At 48.7% G+C, this 17,845-nt stretch overlaps 1 protein-coding gene across 1 annotated transcript in view; it reads left to right on the top strand.

Annotated features, from left to right (window-relative positions):
* CACNA1A (calcium voltage-gated channel subunit alpha1 A) overlaps positions 1 to 17,845 on the top strand; it is a 213,290-nt gene that overhangs the window by 95,389 nt on the left and 100,056 nt on the right. The window contains 4 exon segments of the mRNA XM_079772989.1: positions 308 to 460; positions 4,486 to 4,679; positions 17,198 to 17,301; positions 17,552 to 17,607. Of these exon segments, the coding sequence (XP_079629115.1) occupies positions 308 to 460; positions 4,486 to 4,679; positions 17,198 to 17,301; positions 17,552 to 17,607 (507 nt within the window).

Genomic DNA, 17,845 nt, shown 5'->3' with positions numbered 1-17,845 from the left:
CCCTGCTCCTGGGACCATGGCCCAGAAAGCAATGGAGTTCCACTCCTTTTAGGCCGCAGGTTCATCAAATGACACAGCGTATAGCAAATACTTTTTTTAATGTTTTAAAATAAGTGCTTTTAAACATTAAGGGGGGTTGTTCCTATTATAATAATGAGCAGCCTCTGTGTGTCCCTTCTTCACCATCAACCCTCCCCAGCCTCCCGTGGGCTGTGGGTTCCCTCGGAAGCGTGGCGGGGAGGGCGGGTCAGGGAGGGCTTCTGGGTAACTGCTCACGGCCATGGGGCATCTCTCTTTGTCTCCCCAGGTTTACAAGTCGTCCTGAAGTCGATCATGAAGGCGATGATCCCCTTGCTGCAGATCGGCCTTCTCCTATTTTTTGCAATCCTTATTTTTGCAATCATAGGGTTAGAATTTTATATGGGGAAATTTCATACCACCTGCTTTGAAGAGGGGACAGGTAGGTCCAAACATCATACTGTTTTTTCCCAACCTTGCTCCCGTTCATTTTCCTCCCCCGGGGACGAGCTCCTGGGAGGGCTCTGCAGGGTTCGCGTCTCCGGGAAGCTTCCAAATGCACTGCAGGCAAGACGGGGCGTAGCAGCACCCCAGATCTTGTTGTTGCTAGGGCCTTGCTTTGGGGTTCCCCAGAAGCTTTCCCAGGCGTAAGTAGTTTATTTGGGAAGTGGTCCCAGGAGGTGCCATCGGGGGCGTGTGGAAGTCAGACAGGGAAGGGAAGACAGCTCGTTAAAGGGGTGTTATCAAGCAGATTATCACTGTGGGCAGCCGGGGCTCGGTCCCATTGGGCACCTCGGGGAGACAGCCGAGGACACACACCTCAGCGCCATGCCCCTGAGGAGCGAGGGAGCTGGGCACTTGCTCACTGACCTCTGCCCATCCCTGGTGAGGACGGCTCCTGGGTGGGCATGAAGGTGTTTTCAGGTGGGAGCAGGCAGGGCAGGTGGCAGCAGGACACGGACAGGGTGCCAGCCATCTCTGCCAAATTCCCTGGCAGCGCCCACAGCCCACGCTGAGTCCCAGAGCAGGAAGCGGAAGGGCCCCCTGGCCAGGGGTCTGATTGCTTTCTGCAAGGTGACCTGAAGAAAAGGAGAGCGGGGATGACTTCTACCTGTGCCTAAAACACTCCAACTGGGAGTCCTGGCCCTGGCCAGTCAGAACAGGGTCCTGGTCCCTCTCCTTTCCACGCTGTGTCAGTGTCAGCCCCTTAGCGGCCGGGGCAAGACGGATGGGTGTGGGGCCGGAAGGAGAAAGGCCAGGAGGCACCCCCCGGGACTCAGCTTGGAGTCAGCAATGTGGCGGGGCAGTGTCCCCACTACCCACACACTCAGGGACCCCATAGCTTTCAGATACATTTTCAGTTAAATCCCCAGCTGCCAAGAACCAACAGGAATTGCATAAGGAGGGACGCCGGTGTTTCCGGGTTTGGACCACTGGCTGTCTCGGCGCCAACGGGCTGAATGGCAGCGCTAGTCCTGGGTCCGGGGCTCCGTGAGTTGAAGGAATGGACAGAGCGGACGGTGGAGCTGAAAGAGACCCCACGTAGGAAGGAGAGAGGTTGTCGGCAGGTCTTGCTAGGAGGAGATTCTGCCCTGGAGAGCCTTCCCACCCACCTGCTCTGCCGTGACCCCCAAGCGGCTCAGCCCCCTCCCCTGTAGGAAAGGTTTATTTGAGATGCTTTCCTTCCCTTTTTTTTTTTTCTTCTTGCTCCTCTTGTCTCCTTCTCTCCTGAGCGTGTGAAGTTCGCTCAATATGGGATGTCCTAATTATTTCTTTCCCCGATGAAGAAGGTGCTAATTGAGGCAGAGCTATTTCTGCGCCTGGCCTCATCACCAGGCGGGAATTCGGGGAGAGAGACAGGGCAGGGCCCCCCGGAAAAAGCAGCCAGGAGCCGAGAAACCAGGACATCTGGGTCCTAGATTTGGTCAATTGGTTGGCTTTTTTTTTTTTCTTTCCAGCCAAGAAGACACATAACGGGCTTAGGTCTGAGTGGGGTTGTGAGGGGACAGGCGTGGGTGGGGCCGCCAGAGGTGGGAAGCCTCTGTTTAGGAAGATGACTGAGGAGCTCACGATGAAAATTATAAGGCGTGTGAGTAAGAGACAGATATATACAGACACCCAGGCAGCAGGTTAATTTTAAAATATATTTATAACCAAATTCCTCAGACTCTGGATGGTTGCTTTTCCAGAAGCAGTGCTCCGAGTGTTTCACGACGGGAGGCAGGGCGTTGAGGGGGATCGGGATCAAGAACGCCACTGGGCAAAGCCGCTAAAGATAGACGAGTTTTCAGTTGCATTTCTTTGTCATCAGGAGCCTGGTTCCTGTGCGCCCAGCACCGTGCTAAATGCTCACAGAAACACAAAGATAAAGTGGAATTCTACCCGCTTCCCAGCAGCTTCCAAAGTAGTTTAAGGAGACAAGTACCCTCCTTTGCAACCAATTCATAGTAACAAAAACGAATGCAAGATGTTATCCCCATGCTATGAACATGCGAGAGCTACCGTAGCCCTGAGGGCGAGGAGGGGCCAGTGTTCAGTGGGGTAACACGGGTAGGAATGGAGCCAGACTTGGGCACAGGGCGAAGGCAGAAGGTTTCCAGCAGGGGCAACCTTCCCAACAAACAATGGTTCTCAGCCTATCTAATAAAGAGGGAATATGCTAATTGACCGCCATGCCCTCACAAAGATGGTGGTGCCCACAGCCAATAAGGAGGGAATATGCTCAGGTAACCAGGGCCGGCCGAGGCTTGTGTTGCCGGCAGTGGCGGCAGCAGAGGTACGATGGGGGTGTCACCTTCCCCTGATCGCCGGGTCGCCTCCTGCCCCTGAGGACTACCAGACTGTGATGGGGGCAGGCCAGGCTGAGGGACACCCCCCCCCCCTCCAGTGCATGAATTTTCATGCACCGGGCCTCTAGTTTTGTAGAGGAGCCAATGGATTTTTTCGCTCTGCGAAACCATAGCCCCTCCACCAGGTCCAGGGTGAATGGGAAGGTGTTGCCAGCCCCTTAAACTAGTGACACTTCTGAGAGCAGTGGGCATTGGTTTGCATGACTTCGAGTTTCTGTTTAACTCGGCTTCAAGGGCCAGTGAGATGCCTGCGTTCCCTGCTGGTTTATGTCCCTGTGCTGAGTGGAGGCTGGACCTGTGCGCACAGCCTGGAGCGCATGCCCTGAGACAGGTTTTCATCCAGTGGGAAGCTTGAGTTTACACACTCCGCTGTCTGTTTTCTCGGTGGATAACGTCACTCTCTGAAAACCTTCAGAAATGTCACTCCCTGAATAGGGTCCTCTCTCGTCTGCCACTCTGGTCCGCTGGGGACACGCCCGGGACGTGTGCTCCGCTGACTCCATGTGTTCACACAGGCATCTCTCCGTCCCGATCAGCCGCTCGGTTTAGACCTGACTGTCAGCCCCAGCCCACCTTTGCCGAGAAGCTGTCTTTGGTTTCTAGCAAAAGGCTCATCCTTTTGCACATGTGGCATTTTCACAATCTGCCTCCTGCTCTGGGGGGAGAAAGCTTAGCTCCTGTGCCTAAGCGTAAGTACTGTGTGTACTGGCCTTCATCGCCCCCAGAACAGCTCCCTGGGCCCAGCACATCTCAAGAGAAAAAAAAAAATCAGGCTACAGAAGGATAGCACAGTGTGATGGACAACTTTGCCCTAATGGAGTCTGGAGAACACTGCACCCAGCTACCTCACAATGCACACAGCACATTTACCAAAGTTGACTGTGTTAGGGACCATCGAGCACATCTTGACAAATTTCAAAAGACTTGAATAATACAGAACATATCCACTAGCCACAATGCAATTAAGCTGGAAATCGGTAACAAAAAAGACCATTCTAAATGTGTCTGGAAATTAGGAGACATGGTTATTTGTGGGTGAAATAGTAGGATGTCTGAGATTTTCTTTAAAAATACTCTAGTGGCAAGGCAAAGTGTGGGAAGGGGATATAGATGAAACAAGAGTAGCCCTGAGTTGATAAATGTTGAAATTGGTGATAGGTACATGGGAGTTCGTTATACTACTCTATTTTACATACCTCTGACAAGATTTTTTTTTTTTTTAAGAGAAATACTTCTTGGTTATCCCTGGGTCAAAGAAGAAATAATAGTGGAAATTGCCAAATATTTTACCTGAACAATGATGACACTTGACAGAATTAACGGCGTGCAGCTAAAGCCACACTTAAAAGCAATGTATAGCTTTAAAGGAAGTTAATTCACCTAAAAAATGTAGGAAAAGTAATAAAGCTTAGAGAAAAAATTCATGAAATAGAAAACAATGAATAGATCAAGGAAGGCAAGTGTTGGGTTTGTTTTTAGCAAAATTGATAAATTCGTCCCAATAGCCCTTTTTTTTCCTTTTCTTTTTTCAACAGCATCGCCTCTTCCTGGGCCCCTACTTCTCAGAGCTTTCTTCCCAGGCTCCTTCTCCTGACGTTCCTCCCCTTCCCTTTCACAGATGACATTCAGGGTGAGTCTCCGGCTCCATGTGGGACAGAGGAACCCGCCCGCACCTGCCCCAATGGGACCAAATGCCAGCCCTACTGGGAAGGGCCCAACAACGGGATCACTCAGTTCGACAACATCCTGTTTGCAGTGCTGACTGTTTTCCAGTGCATCACCATGGAAGGCTGGACTGACCTCCTCTACAACGTGAGTGACGAGGGCTAGAGGGAGGGGGCTCCCCCGGGACCAGCCAGCTCCTGAGGCCGCAATGGGGGGACCCTGAGCCAGAGAGACAGCCCAGGGACAAATCAGCATGTTCCCAGAAGAGCAGGCCTGAAGCTCGGGCCTTTGAGGATGGGCGGGGGTTTGGAGGGTGGGGAGGGTTGGTCATCCTCAGAACTCTTTAAGTAGGGAAGGCCCCTCGGGACATGGGAATCCAGAGGGCACGCGGATGTTGGATACTTTTTCGCTGTGCGGGTGTTTAAATATAATTTCAGATTTTTTAATACAGGCACTTCACCTTGCTTCATGGCGCTTCGCCCATTGTGCTTCACAGATATTTCTTTTTCCTTTTTTTTTTTTACTAATTGAAGGTTTATGGCAACTTGCTTTGAGCAAGTCAGTTGGTTTAACTTGTAGAGAAGTCATTTCTTTAAACTCTCACTAAAGTCTGGGACAGAAAAGATAGACGATTGGGAGCAAGAGAGCCCACCTCAGGTTTTGGTTTTGGTTGTGGTTTTCAGTTTTACGGAGGTATCAGGGACATCCGACACTATCGTTGGGTGCAGCATCATGACTGGGCTTACATATGTTGTAAACTGATGACCACAGTGAGTTCGGTTATCATCCATCACCTCATATAGTTACCCAAACAATGGTTCTTTTTCCTGCGACGAGTACGGTTAGAATCTGCTCTCTTAGCAACTTTCTGGGGTCCCAGACAGGGGTGATAACTAGAGGCACCTTGTTGTACATTACCTCCCCAGTACCTGTTTATCTTGTCTGGAAGTTTGTATCTCTGACCAGCTTCACCCAGCTCCCTCTCTCCTGCCTCTTGGTAACCACAAATCTGATCTCTTTTTCTAAGAGTTTGGTTTCTTTTGACTCCAGTATAAGTGAGATCATACATTATTAGTCTTTCTCTGGTTTATTTCACTCAGCATAATGCCCGCAAGCGTCATCCACAGTGTCACAACTTGCAGGATTTCCTTCTTTCTTATGGCTGAATAGTATTCCACTGTGGTGTGTGTGTGTGTGTGTGTGTGTGTGTGTGTGTGTGTGACATTTTCCTTACCCATCCATTCATTGGTGGGTACTTAGGTTGCTTCCATGTCTTGACTATTTTGAATAATGCTGCAATGAACATGGGGGTGTAGATATCTCTTCAGTTTAGTGTTTTCATTTCCTTTGAATAAGTATCCAGAACTGTAATTACTGGATCAGATGGTAGTTCTATTTTTAATTTTTGAGGATAACAGCCCCACCAACAGTGCACGAATGTGCCTTTTCTCCACATCCTCGCCATCACTTGTCTCGTTTTTTGGACGATGGTCATTCTAAAAGGCACGATGTGATGCCTGATTGTTCTGCCTCAGAGATCCTTACCTTGTTGAGCCACAGACCACTTTGTCATCAGATGATTTTAAAGGCATAAATTAAAAAAGATGGGATAAGGAAGCCAAATGTATTGAAATTGTTACCAAAATATTTTTTAAAAACAGATTTGTGAGCCCTAGTCAGTTTGGCTCAGTGGATAGAGTGTCGGCCTGGGGACTGAAGGGTCCCAGGTTCCATTCCAGTCAAGGGCACATGCTTGGGTTGCAAAATTGACCCCCAGTAGGGGACATGCAGGAGGCAGCCAATCAATGATGCTCTCTCATCACTGATGTTTCTATCTCTCTCCCCCTCTCCCTTTCTCTCTGAAATCAATAAAAATGTAAGTAAATAAATACAGATCTGTGATGCAGTTTTAGACTTTATAACCCATTGCCAATGGACCTGGTGATGGTTCAGAGAAATCCCGTTGTTTCATGAGAGTATTAAGCTCAAAAGAATTTGTGCAATATCTGTAAACTGTATGCGATTTCTGGTGGTGCCAAGCGTCACGGTTCTGTCCAGACAGCTGCCTCCCTTCATAATGGGAGAGAATGCCCATCTCCTGTGGAAATTTGGAAAGTTGAAGGATTAACGTTGTTCTCTTCAAATTCACAGACTCCTTGAATTCTATCCTCAGGAGTCCCCAGGGTTCCCCTTCTCCCCCACCAACAGTTGAGACTAAAGGACTCTCACAAGTGACTTCTTCCGTTGCTGGGCCTAGAAACGCTCAGAGGAGGTGACAGTTTAGGTGATAGGTGGGTCCTTGCAATGGGATTAGTGCCTTTATAAGAAGAAGAGACACTGAGCCCTAGCCGGTTTGGTTCAGTGGATAGAGCATCGGCCTGCGGACTGAAGGGTCCTGGGTTCAATTTCCGGTCAAAGCCTCATGCCCAGGTTGCGGGCTCAATCCCCAATTGGGGGTATGCAGGAAGCAGCCTATCAGTGATTCTCTCTCATCATTGATGTTTCTATCTCTTTCTCCATCTCCTTTCCTCTCTGAAGTCAACAAAAAATACATGTTTTTTAAAAAAGAGAAGAGACACCAAGAACTTAGTTGTGTGTGTCTGTCTCTCTGTGTCTGTCTCTTCCTCCTCCTCCTCCTCCTCCTCCTCCTCCTCCTCCTCCTCCTCCTCCTCCTCCTCCTCTTTCCCACCTCTCTGTGATTTCCTGTGTTTCTCTCACTATTTCTTTCTCCGTTAATGTTAATTAAGAAGGCAACAAAATGGTGTTTAGTTGGTGATTATAAACACATGCCCCTTGACAAATGATCGCTAATGGTTGAAGCTGGTCTTGACCTAAGCCCTTTTTCATTCGTAGATGTTCATTTTGGCCAATATCAAAGCATCAGATTTGGGGGGGACTATAAATGACATTTTCATTCAACGAGCCTTCGTTGAGTGTATCCCGTGTGCCGGCACTCATGCTGGCACCGAGGATGTGCAGTGAACAGAGGAGGCCGATCCCTGTTTGAGGGAAGTTGACATTTTAGTGGGGAAGCAGGCAATCAATAAGATAAGAGATACATATTTTTATATATTTATTTTTATTTATAAAGGTCAGATAATACCTTAAATGGTTCAGGCTCTGTGGGCCATGCAATCTCTGTTGCAACTACTCAACCTTCTGTCTTAGCATAATATCAGCCACAGAGAAAATACATCATGAATGGGCTTGGGTGTGTGACAACAAAACCTTAATTGACAAAACAGGTGGCTGTAGTTTGCCAACTCCTGTGTCAGAAAATGATTAAAATTCAGGAGAAAAATAAAACAGTAGAGGGGTTGTGGATCGTCAAGGTGAGAGGTTACAGCTCTTCTAACAAGATCTGAAGCAGATGAGGAGGAGGAGCCATGCATGTACGTAAGAGTAGAGAGACTGAGGCCAACAGGACAGCCAGTGCAAAGGCCCTGGGGCAGGAGTGAGCTTGGCATTTGTAAGAAGCCACAAGACAGCCCATGTGGCTGGAAGGGAGTGAGTGAGGGCAAGAGGGAGCTGGTGAGTCCAAAGATGGTGACAGATAACGCACAGGAAGAGACACTATAATGTATCGTTCAAACCGGGACAATTTTGAAAATAAATGAGAAAAGGAGGACTCAGACATTTTTAACAGGCATTGCATGACCTATAACAGGTATAAACTGGGACATGCAGCCTTCCTCGTGGCCACTGTGGGCCTTTATCTCTTTCACCATCAAATCCACCCTATTTTTATTCCATGTGCCGTGGTATTGGGTGTTCTCCTGAGCTAAGTATTTTTTTTTTTTACATCCTCTATATTTTTCCTGAATGAACCATGCTAAAAAAGAAAAAAAAAAATCAGAGGGAAATAAACCATAAAACAGAAGGCACTTAAGGATTTTACTGGGACTCAGCCATTAATTTGTTTGACGAGTATTTATCAAGCGCTTGCTAAGCACCAGGCGCCACGCTAGGCACTGGCAGTGCTGGAAGGAATCAGTACCTCCCCTCTCCTTTAAGGCTCTCACGGGCCAGTCGTTCTAAACATAAAGTACTATGTAAGCACAGCCAAGGGGTGAGATAGGAAAAAAGTCAGATATAGGCCAGAGTAACAGCCTAGCCCCAGCCATGCCATCCACACTGTTTGTGAACCAGGCAAATACACTGCCTCTCTCAGCCTCAGTTTCCCCATCCACTGAGTGTGGCAGTCGTAGGAATCAAGGGGTGTTTTGTCAGCTCAAAGGGTTCTATGAAAGCGACCGGGGGTGTCCCACCTGCCTCTCAATTCCCGGGAATACAGCCTGATCATTGGAAGGAGAGATAAATACACTTCCCAGTCATTCGTATTATTTAAACAATCCACCCTCAGGAACCTCCGGTTGACATGCATTCCCCATGCAACCAACACTTAGTGAGCAACTACTGAGTGCCAAGTCCTGTTCTGGGCACTGGGGAGTGGGGTTTTAGGGAGCAAAGCATCTGTAAACAAGTGGATGCGTAAATCGACAACTGATTCAGTGTGGGAAACATGCTGGAAAGAGAATGAGATGCTTGGTTGTGCTGAATAGAGGGGAAAACCTTTTGCCTGGAAGGTCTGGGAAGGTTTCTCTGAGAGGGGGTTCCTTGGAGTTTAAGGTTGAGTGATAAGGAGGAATCAACCAAGCCAAGATATAGGGGAAGATGGGCTCCAGGCAGAGGCTCAGAGAACAGAAACAACTGGCTCATTGTAATCTTTTTTATATATTTTTTATTGATTTCACAGAGGAAGGGAGAGGGAGAGGGAGAGAGAGAGAGAGGAGAGGGAGAGAGAGAGAGAGAGAGAGAGAGAGAGAGAGAGAGAGAGAAACATCAATGATGAGATAGAATCATTGATTGGCTGCCTCCTGCACGCCCCACACTGGGGATCAAGCCAGCAACCAGGGCATGTGTCCTGACTGGGAATCGAGCTGTGACCTCCTGGTTCGTAGGTCAATGCTCAACCACTGAGCCATGCTGGCCAGACTGTAATCTTGAACTTTACCTTTTTGGGTACCAATTTCTCCATCAGATGTACAGGAGATGTCTTTTTTTCCCCCACCTGCCATTTGAGATCCATATAAGGGTCAGTGAGAAAGTGATATTTGAGAAAGACCTGAAGGAGATTAAGGAGCAAACTAAGGAGATGCCAGGGTGTATAAGTCAGGAAAGCTAGGTTATGCTGCAGAAACAAACATCCCCCAGAGTTGCCAGGGAAGGAGAAGGGGGCTCTGCTTAACGTGGTCACTTGGGACCTACCTCATGATTGGAGCAGCCACCACATAGAACATTTCCACTTGCTGCCCTCAAAGGAAAGCGAGTCCTAGGGGGTCCCACACTGACCGTTCAGTGGTCTGGTCCAGAAGTGATCCAGGTATTTCCACTCCCTTTTCATTGGCCATCACTTACCATGGGGCCCACGGCTCTCCACAGCAAGACCAGGAAGGGCCATCCAGCCACATCACCGGAAATAGGTTGCGACAGCTCTAATGGGAAAAAGCGTTCCAGGCAGTGGAACTCCTTTCAGCTTTTGGAATAAAGACAAGACGCTCTTGAGAGCACGTCCTTCTCGGTATTATTAATGGTTTTGACAAGCGAGCAAGTTCCCCAGCCTTTTCCTCCTCACTGCACCCGGACTCATGCACAACCCACCCTGAGCTGCCCGAGTAGATGAGACACACGAGGGGCGGCTGTATTCCCCCACATTCTCTGCTGTCACAGAACGGCCGCGGCAACTCCAGGCTTTCCGTTTTGGAAATGTATTTCCCATTTTGCTCCTGAGCAAACCCCAGGGAAAGCCCACCTCCTACTTGAAAACCCCTGCCAACTTCTTCATCGGTTATTGGACCCAGAGCATGGGAGTGACTAATTAGAGCTAGATTTGGAAGAGAACAAGTGTCTCTAAAATCAGGCAGCAGAACCCCAACCCCCAGGGAGTGAAAAGCAGACGATGGAGGAGGAGGGAGAGGCGGGACCATGTCTTGGGATTGGGGATTGGGGCTGTGTAGGGAGCTTAGACCCACCTCTGGTTCGGTTATTCATCAGGCATTTATTGAACACGGCCTGCCTGCCTGGCATGGTCCTAGGGAATGCAGCAGGAACAAAGAGTCCCTGGCCCTTGTGAACTGACATTCCCGCTGGGGAAGTGGACAGCATGCAGGAGAAATAAACAAGGAGATGCACTACGGGGGTGGGTGGGTGGGGGGGAATAGAGCAGGAAATGGGATTAGAAATGAAGGGTGCAAATATTATAAAGGGCCATCAGGGAAGGCCTTCCTGAGAAGGGGACACTTAAGCAGAGACCTGAAGGCAGTGAGGGCGGAGTCATGCAGGAATCTGGGGGAAGGACATTTCAGGTTGAGGGAAGCACCTGTGCAAAGGCCCTGCAGGGAGACCGTGCTTGGTGCCTTTGAGGGGGTGCGAGGAGGCCACGTGGCTTTAGCAGAGTGATGGGGAAGCGGGATGAGAGGAGAGGAGGGCAGGGCGGTGACTGGGGGGACCGCACCTCTGCCTTTTAGTAGCTCGGCAACTGTTCATTTTCTGTGGCTGCCGTAACAAAGGACCACTACAGGATGGCTTTAAAACAACAGAAGTGTGTTCGCTCACAGCTCTGGAATCCACGTGTCAGCAGGGCCGAGCTCCCTTGGAGACTCTGGGCAGAGTCCTTCCTGGCCTCTCCCTGGCTTCCCATCGTGGCTGTCGACCCTCGGCATTCTTTGGTGCGTGGCTGCTGTGTTTCTCTAATCCCTACCTTCATTGTCACATGACCATCCTGTCCCCTGTGTATCTTGTCTTCACCTGGCATTTTCCTCTTAAAGGGATACCAGCCATATTGGATCAGGGCCCACCCTCATGACCTCATCTTACTTAACTTGATGTCAGCGGCAAAGACCCTATTTCCAAGTAAGGTCCCATTTACAGGTCCTGGGGGTTAGGACTTCAACACATCTTTGGAGGGAGACACAGTACAACCCACAACTGCAACCTTGGACATGAAACCTGAGCTCTCCGTGCCTCAGTTTCCCCACACAGAAAAAAAAACGGGAAGGGGTTCATGAGAGGATCAAATGAGCTCAAGCAGGCTGAGTACCTAGCGCAGTGGGTGTCTGTTATTATGGTAAACAGCATGACCTCGTAAGCCTAGCCTATCGGGGAGCTAGGATGTGGGTGGAGTCTGAAGTGGGGGCTGCCTCGGCCCCCCACCTCCTCCAGGGCCGAGTAGGGGCCTCAGCCTACTCTGTCCTATTGCTCTCCCCTGACCCGCCACTCTGTTCCCATCCCGAGCCTGCTTTTCCCAATGGCCCAGACTTTTTCTTCTGTTGGCCGGGGCAGGCTCTGTCCTGCCTTGTGTCTAGCCTCGTTCTTCTGACAGTTCTACTTGCCAGAAGCAAAGCATCAGACTTTGGGGCCTGTTAGAACCAGGGCACGAGCTGGGGACTGGCACGTCATTGTCCCCAAAACCTGTCAGTGTCTGTAACGATGCCTTTTTGTTAGGTTGGTTTGGTTTCAGTTTTTCTTACTGTTAGATAATACACATAACAAAATTTACCATCTCACCCATTTCCGAGTGCCCTGTTGAAGTACCCTCCACCTCCAGAACTTCCTCATCTTCCCAAACTGAAACTCTGTCCCCATGAAACACTAACACCCTATTCCCCCAGCCCCTAGCACTCACCATTCTACTTCCTTTCTCTATGCGTTTGACTCCTGGGGACCTCATGTAAGTGGAATCATACACCATTTGTCCTGTTGTGACTGGTTTATGCCACTTAACACAATGTCCTCGGGTTTCATCCATGTTGGAGCATTGTGTCAGAATCTCCTTCCCTTTTAAGATAAAGTTGACTTTCTTTAAAAAAAAATTATTATTCAAGTAAAATAAACATACAGAAAACCCCACGAATCATAAGTGAGGAGCTTGATGGATTTTCACCAGCACCCAGACCAGGGAACAGCAACTTCTGAGACTCGAAGGCCCCCTTCCTGCTCCCACCCCAGTTGTTACCCCCTACCCCCTCCAAAGGGTGCCCCCTCTGGACCTCACGATCATTAACTAGTTTACCTATTTTTATATTTTGCATAAATGGATTCTTACATTTGCCCTCTTTTCTGTCTGGCTTCCTGTGTTTGACAACAGGCAGTCACTGCACCATATCCCACTTATTTCTCCTCTCCCGTTGACAAGGATTCGGATGGTCCCCAGTTCAGGACGATCATGAAGATCACGTGTGCCTTTGGCAGGTGGCAGGCTCACACTCCCAGGAGGGGAATTTCCAGGTGGCGGTGAGGTACATAATTAACTTAGTAGAAATCCCCAACCCATTTTTCAAAACGGTTGTACTATGCATTATGGGTTGAATGTGTCCCCCCCCCACACACACACAAAAAAGGTCCATATGTTGAAGTCCTAACCCCCAGTGTATTAGAATATGACCTTATTTGGAAATGGGGTCATTGCAGAGGTAGTTAGTTATGTTAAGGTAAGGTCCTTAGAGTGGGCTCTAATCCAGTACGCAACCTTATCAAAAGGGGACATTTGGACACAGACATGCACGCGTCATGTGAAAATGAAGGCGGAGATCAGAGCGATGCCATGCAAGCCAAAGGACACCAAAGATTGTCAGCGAACCCCCAGATGCCGGGGGTGAGGGGGTCGGGGGGGAGGCCTGGCAGATTCTCCCTCACAGACCCCGGAAGGAACCAGCCCTGCCAACACCTTGAGCTTGGACTTGTGGCCTCCGGAGCTATGAGGCAATAAATGTCTGCTGTTTTATGCCACCCCGAGTGTGGTTCTTTGTCAGCAGCCACAGGAAACGCATACACCGTGTTACCCTCCCATCGACAGCACAGGAGGGTCCCAGGTCTGCCGTAGACTCACCTGACAGTAAAGGACCAGTGATGCTTTAAATTGCTGATCATACTATTCTCTGATGATTGATCAGCAATGCTTTCAAGAAAAGACCTTAATCAAGGGGGCGGGGCGGGGGGGATGTAAACAGTCATGTAAATGGAGCCACTTTAAAGTGGAACCGGAGCTGCCATGCTGGGGAACTGCCTTGCAGGTCTTATACCTCAGGTCTTGGAATGTTAAAACCAGGCAAAATGAACTTTGGGCTGGGCCTAGGCAACTTTGTTCTCCCTAATAACTGTTTGCCACGGTGACGAGAACGCAGATATTGTGACTACTGGACTGATGAAACTCCATGGCACCTCTTTTCCTACATAAGACAGAAAGGATCATCTCTCTTCCCCCGACTTCGTGGTAACTGTTCCACATAGCAAACCAATGGACACTTCTGTCCCTCAAGATCCAGGGATTTACAATGAAAAGGGGGCATTTGTAGCTGAGCCCCCTTGTGATTTTAACGTCGCTGGTATTTTGGGCAGCTACAATTCGATCATTAAATTCGTAATTAGAACATAGGTATAGGCTTTAACTAAATGTTTCGGTTGCTTCAGTTGTCACGTAGCTTATAGTCAACGATTAAGAGAGCGTGTTAGTCCCTAGCTGGTTTGGCTCAGTGGATAGAGCGTCGATTCCGGTGAAGGGCACGTACCAGGGCCTCGTGCGGGAGGCAAGCGATCGATGTGTTTCCCTCACGTGGATATTTCTCTATGTCTTTCCCTCTCTCTTCCATTCTCTCAAAAATCAATGGGAAAATATCCTTGTGTGAGGATTAACAAAAAATAAAAAAAGAAAGCATGTTAGTCATGTTCTGAGAGGCTGCCTCCAACATGGGTTCCAGGAGAAATGTATAAAAGTACACTTTGCCTGAGAAAATAAGAAACTATAACTAGTTAGGCACAAAACAATGATAGCTTAAACATGTAGCCATCGCCACATGTCTAGTTTCTGCTTTAAAGGTAACGCCATGGCGCACAATCATGAGATACTTTGCAGAATCTCAGTTCTTTGATGTAGCTAGCACCCCTTGTCCTCACGGTATAATTTTGTGTTTCTGATGTACTGATTTTTGTCAAGCAGGAGATAACTCCAGGGCCACAGGAGAATTTATAAGTTTGTTTTGCAGAAGGAGTCAATGCCTTTAAGAAAGTTGGGACCAGCTGCTGACGCCTAGGTGTCTGATACACAAAGCCTTATCGATGACTAGAGAAACACAGATTCTCTCTCAGCTCCCTGGAACTCCCCCTCCCCTGCTCCCTAGCTGCATAAAAACTGCCTGCTTTAGCTTTTGCGGGGAGGGGATGAATTTGAGAGATCTTGCTCTCCTGTCCTCTTGCTTTGGCTAAATAGAAGAAACATTTCTCTGTTGCCAAGCACCAGCGTCTACATTTTGGCCTCCTAGCACATCAGGTACATGAGCCTGAATTTTGGGAAATGATTTGGTAACAACATGGCAATGTCAGTCTTTCTATCTTTTTTTAAAATTTAAATAAATGTACTATACATCGAGTTAGTTACAGGGGAATTAGTGCTGTTGGACTGGCAGCAGGCTCACCAGGCAGCTGGCAGAGTGAATATACACAGGTGCATCTCTGCCTAAGCACAAATTCCCCAATCAACACTCGCCCAAACTGAACCCATGACAGATTGGGGAGGGTCTGGGCACCCTATGGAAATGTTGCCCCTTCTATAAGCTTGCTTCCTTTACACACCAGCTCTTTAAAATAGGATTCCATGTATAAAGTGCCTATGGACATTTCTGCAGAAAGGCAATCACTCCAAAAGAGAGGGAGTGGGCGTTTTCTCCCCGTGGAAAGTTCTTTCCTGGTGTATCCGTGGTTCTCCGCTCTCAGCCCTGGCAGCACATCAGAATACTTCAGAAGATTAGGGAGAGAGGGAGGTGCATGATACCCACAAAACTGAAACGACCGATGTCCACCGTGAGAGGAATGGATAAGCAGGTTGCAGCACATCCATGCATTGCAGTAGTAACCAGCTACTGATACACACTTGAAAGCATTATGCTGAGTGGAAGAAGCCCGCACTGGGATATGTACCGCATGATGTCATTCATATGAAACTCTATAGAGGAAGCAAAACTAACCTATACAGACAGAAAGCCGACTCCTCGGTGTCTAGGTCTGGAGGTGGATACGGATTGCAGAGGGGCCTGAGGGATGCTTTGTGGCCTGGATATGTGGCTATGTGTAAACATGTGTCATAACATACTGAAGTGTACACTTACAATGGGTGCCTTTTGCCTGGCCGGTGTAGCTCAGTGGTTGAGCATTGACCCAGAAACCAAGAGGCTGCTGTTCAATTCCTGGTTAGGGCAAATGGCCAGGTTGTGGGATTGATCCTCTGTGGGGGGTATGGAGGAGGCGGCCGACTGACGATGTTGCTTTCTCATCGATGTTTCTCTCTGTCCCTCTCCCTTCCTCTCTCTCTAAAAAAATCAGTTTAAAAATATTTAAATACAGAAGGATCCATGGGAATATCTGAGTACTTAACAAAAAACTTGAAAGTGTTAAAAATTAAATAAAATGGGTGCCTTTTACTGTATGTAAATTATACCTCAATAAAATTTAATTTTTGAAATATAGATATTCAGGGTCTACCAGAGACCAGTTATCAAATTCTCTGGGCAGGGGCCTGGCCATCTGTATTACTTGGACGTTCTCCAGGTGGTAATTATTCGTAGCCAGTAATGTGAACCGCTTAGTCTTTCTCATGTTAGCCTTTCTGCTGGGCAACAGCAGCACTGAATGTGCTTTTAAAGATGAGCTTTTAAAGCCATGTGTGGGAGCCCCACATTCTGCAGATGCCACAGAGCTGGTTACCCGTCAGCTCCCCCTCCTCTGGCTGCTGCAGCTGAGGCTTCCTCAGCTCAGAGGTTAAGTCCACGGGCTCTGGGGCCTGGTTCAAATCTCTCATCCACTACCTAGCTCTGTGACCTTGGGCTGGCAATTTTGTCTTTCCGAGCTTCAGTTTCCTCAATTGTAAAATGGGCATGATGATAATACAGAGGTATCATGAGGATTAAATTATTGAATGAGCTAATGTAAATAATGTTCTTAGAAGACTCCCTACTACATAGCAAGTACTCTGTAAATGCTGGGTCTCTTGCTCGCTCTCCTTGATTTTCTTCCCTCGCTCTTACTTTCTTCTTGCCACAGTGTTCTCTTCTCCTTATCCGAGAAGAATGTTCTATTTGTGGACTTCTCCCCTGTTGAAAATTGAGCTGGGTGCTTCCAGGAATGTTTTTGTGGCTCACATTGAGGAAGCAGAAAATAGAGGAGAGGAACACTCGAGGAAAAGGCTCACGGCCCTGGTGTCTGGCTTGGTGACTTAAACTAGCCGTCAGACCCCGCCATCGCGTACCTCCTCTAAGGGGAGAGGGGCTGTGTCAGGGGAGAAGGAAGGAACCAGGGGTTCATTTCTTCATTTCGACAGGCTTTGTTTTTTCCTGCCCCTGGAGTCTTCTGAGTGTCATGCTGGTTTGTAGGTCCTATGAGTTCTACGTGGTTAGGAGGGGACTTTGTCCTTCCAATGGCACCTCTGGGTTCCTCCCACTGGTCCGTCCTGTGCTCCCTTTACCTGTCTGGGCTGCCAGAGCTCCAGAGCTCCACGGGTTAAAGACATTTGGGAAATAGAGCCCCCAGGAGAACCAGGACTCCCCCTACCCCAACCAGTCCAGTCAGACCTGAGTCTAACTTGGAGTTCACCTGCCTTCCCTCCTCACCTCCCACAGAGCAACGATGCCTCAGGGAACACTTGGAACTGGTTGTACTTCATCCCCCTCATCATCATCGGCTCCTTTTTTATGCTGAATCTCGTGCTGGGTGTGCTGTCAGGGTAAGTCTTTGCTGCTCCCCCATCCCGCTCTCCTGGTCATCTTCTTCCCAGGAAGGGGCCATCAGAGCTTTGTTTTCATTCTCTGCAGGCAGGGAAATTCTCCCCTTGCTTTGGGTTAGCCAGACAGTTATTAGCAAGCCATGTATAGTGTGTGGGTTGTGCAGAGCTGGGGGAACCCAGTAAAGGGACTCGTGGAGGGGCTGAAATCCAGCCCAGACTTGACTCACCACATGGTGTCCCTGGCATTGAGCTACCTCTTCCCAGGGAAAGGGGAGCTTCTTCCAATGCAGACCTCTCATTCAGAAGGTTTGCCCAAATGTTTCAGACCTACAACACAAGAAAATTCTATAGAATTTTACTTTCTATAATTTACCAAAAAGACAAACAATAGGTTGGTTTCCCCTTCCTCTGTTTTCCAAATTTAAAATTGTAGCCTATAGTCAAACGTGCATTTTACTAGAGGCCCGGTGCACGGATTCAGCCTGGCCTGGCCTGTGCCCTCTCGCAATCTGAAACCCCTCGGGGGATGTCAGAGAGCCGGTTT

The sequence above is a fragment of the Cnephaeus nilssonii genome, assembly GCF_951640355.1.
Source record: "Cnephaeus nilssonii genome assembly, chromosome: 5".
NCBI lineage: Eukaryota > Metazoa > Chordata > Mammalia > Chiroptera > Vespertilionidae > Cnephaeus > Cnephaeus nilssonii.
This window is presented reverse-complemented; position numbering and strand designations above follow the sequence as displayed.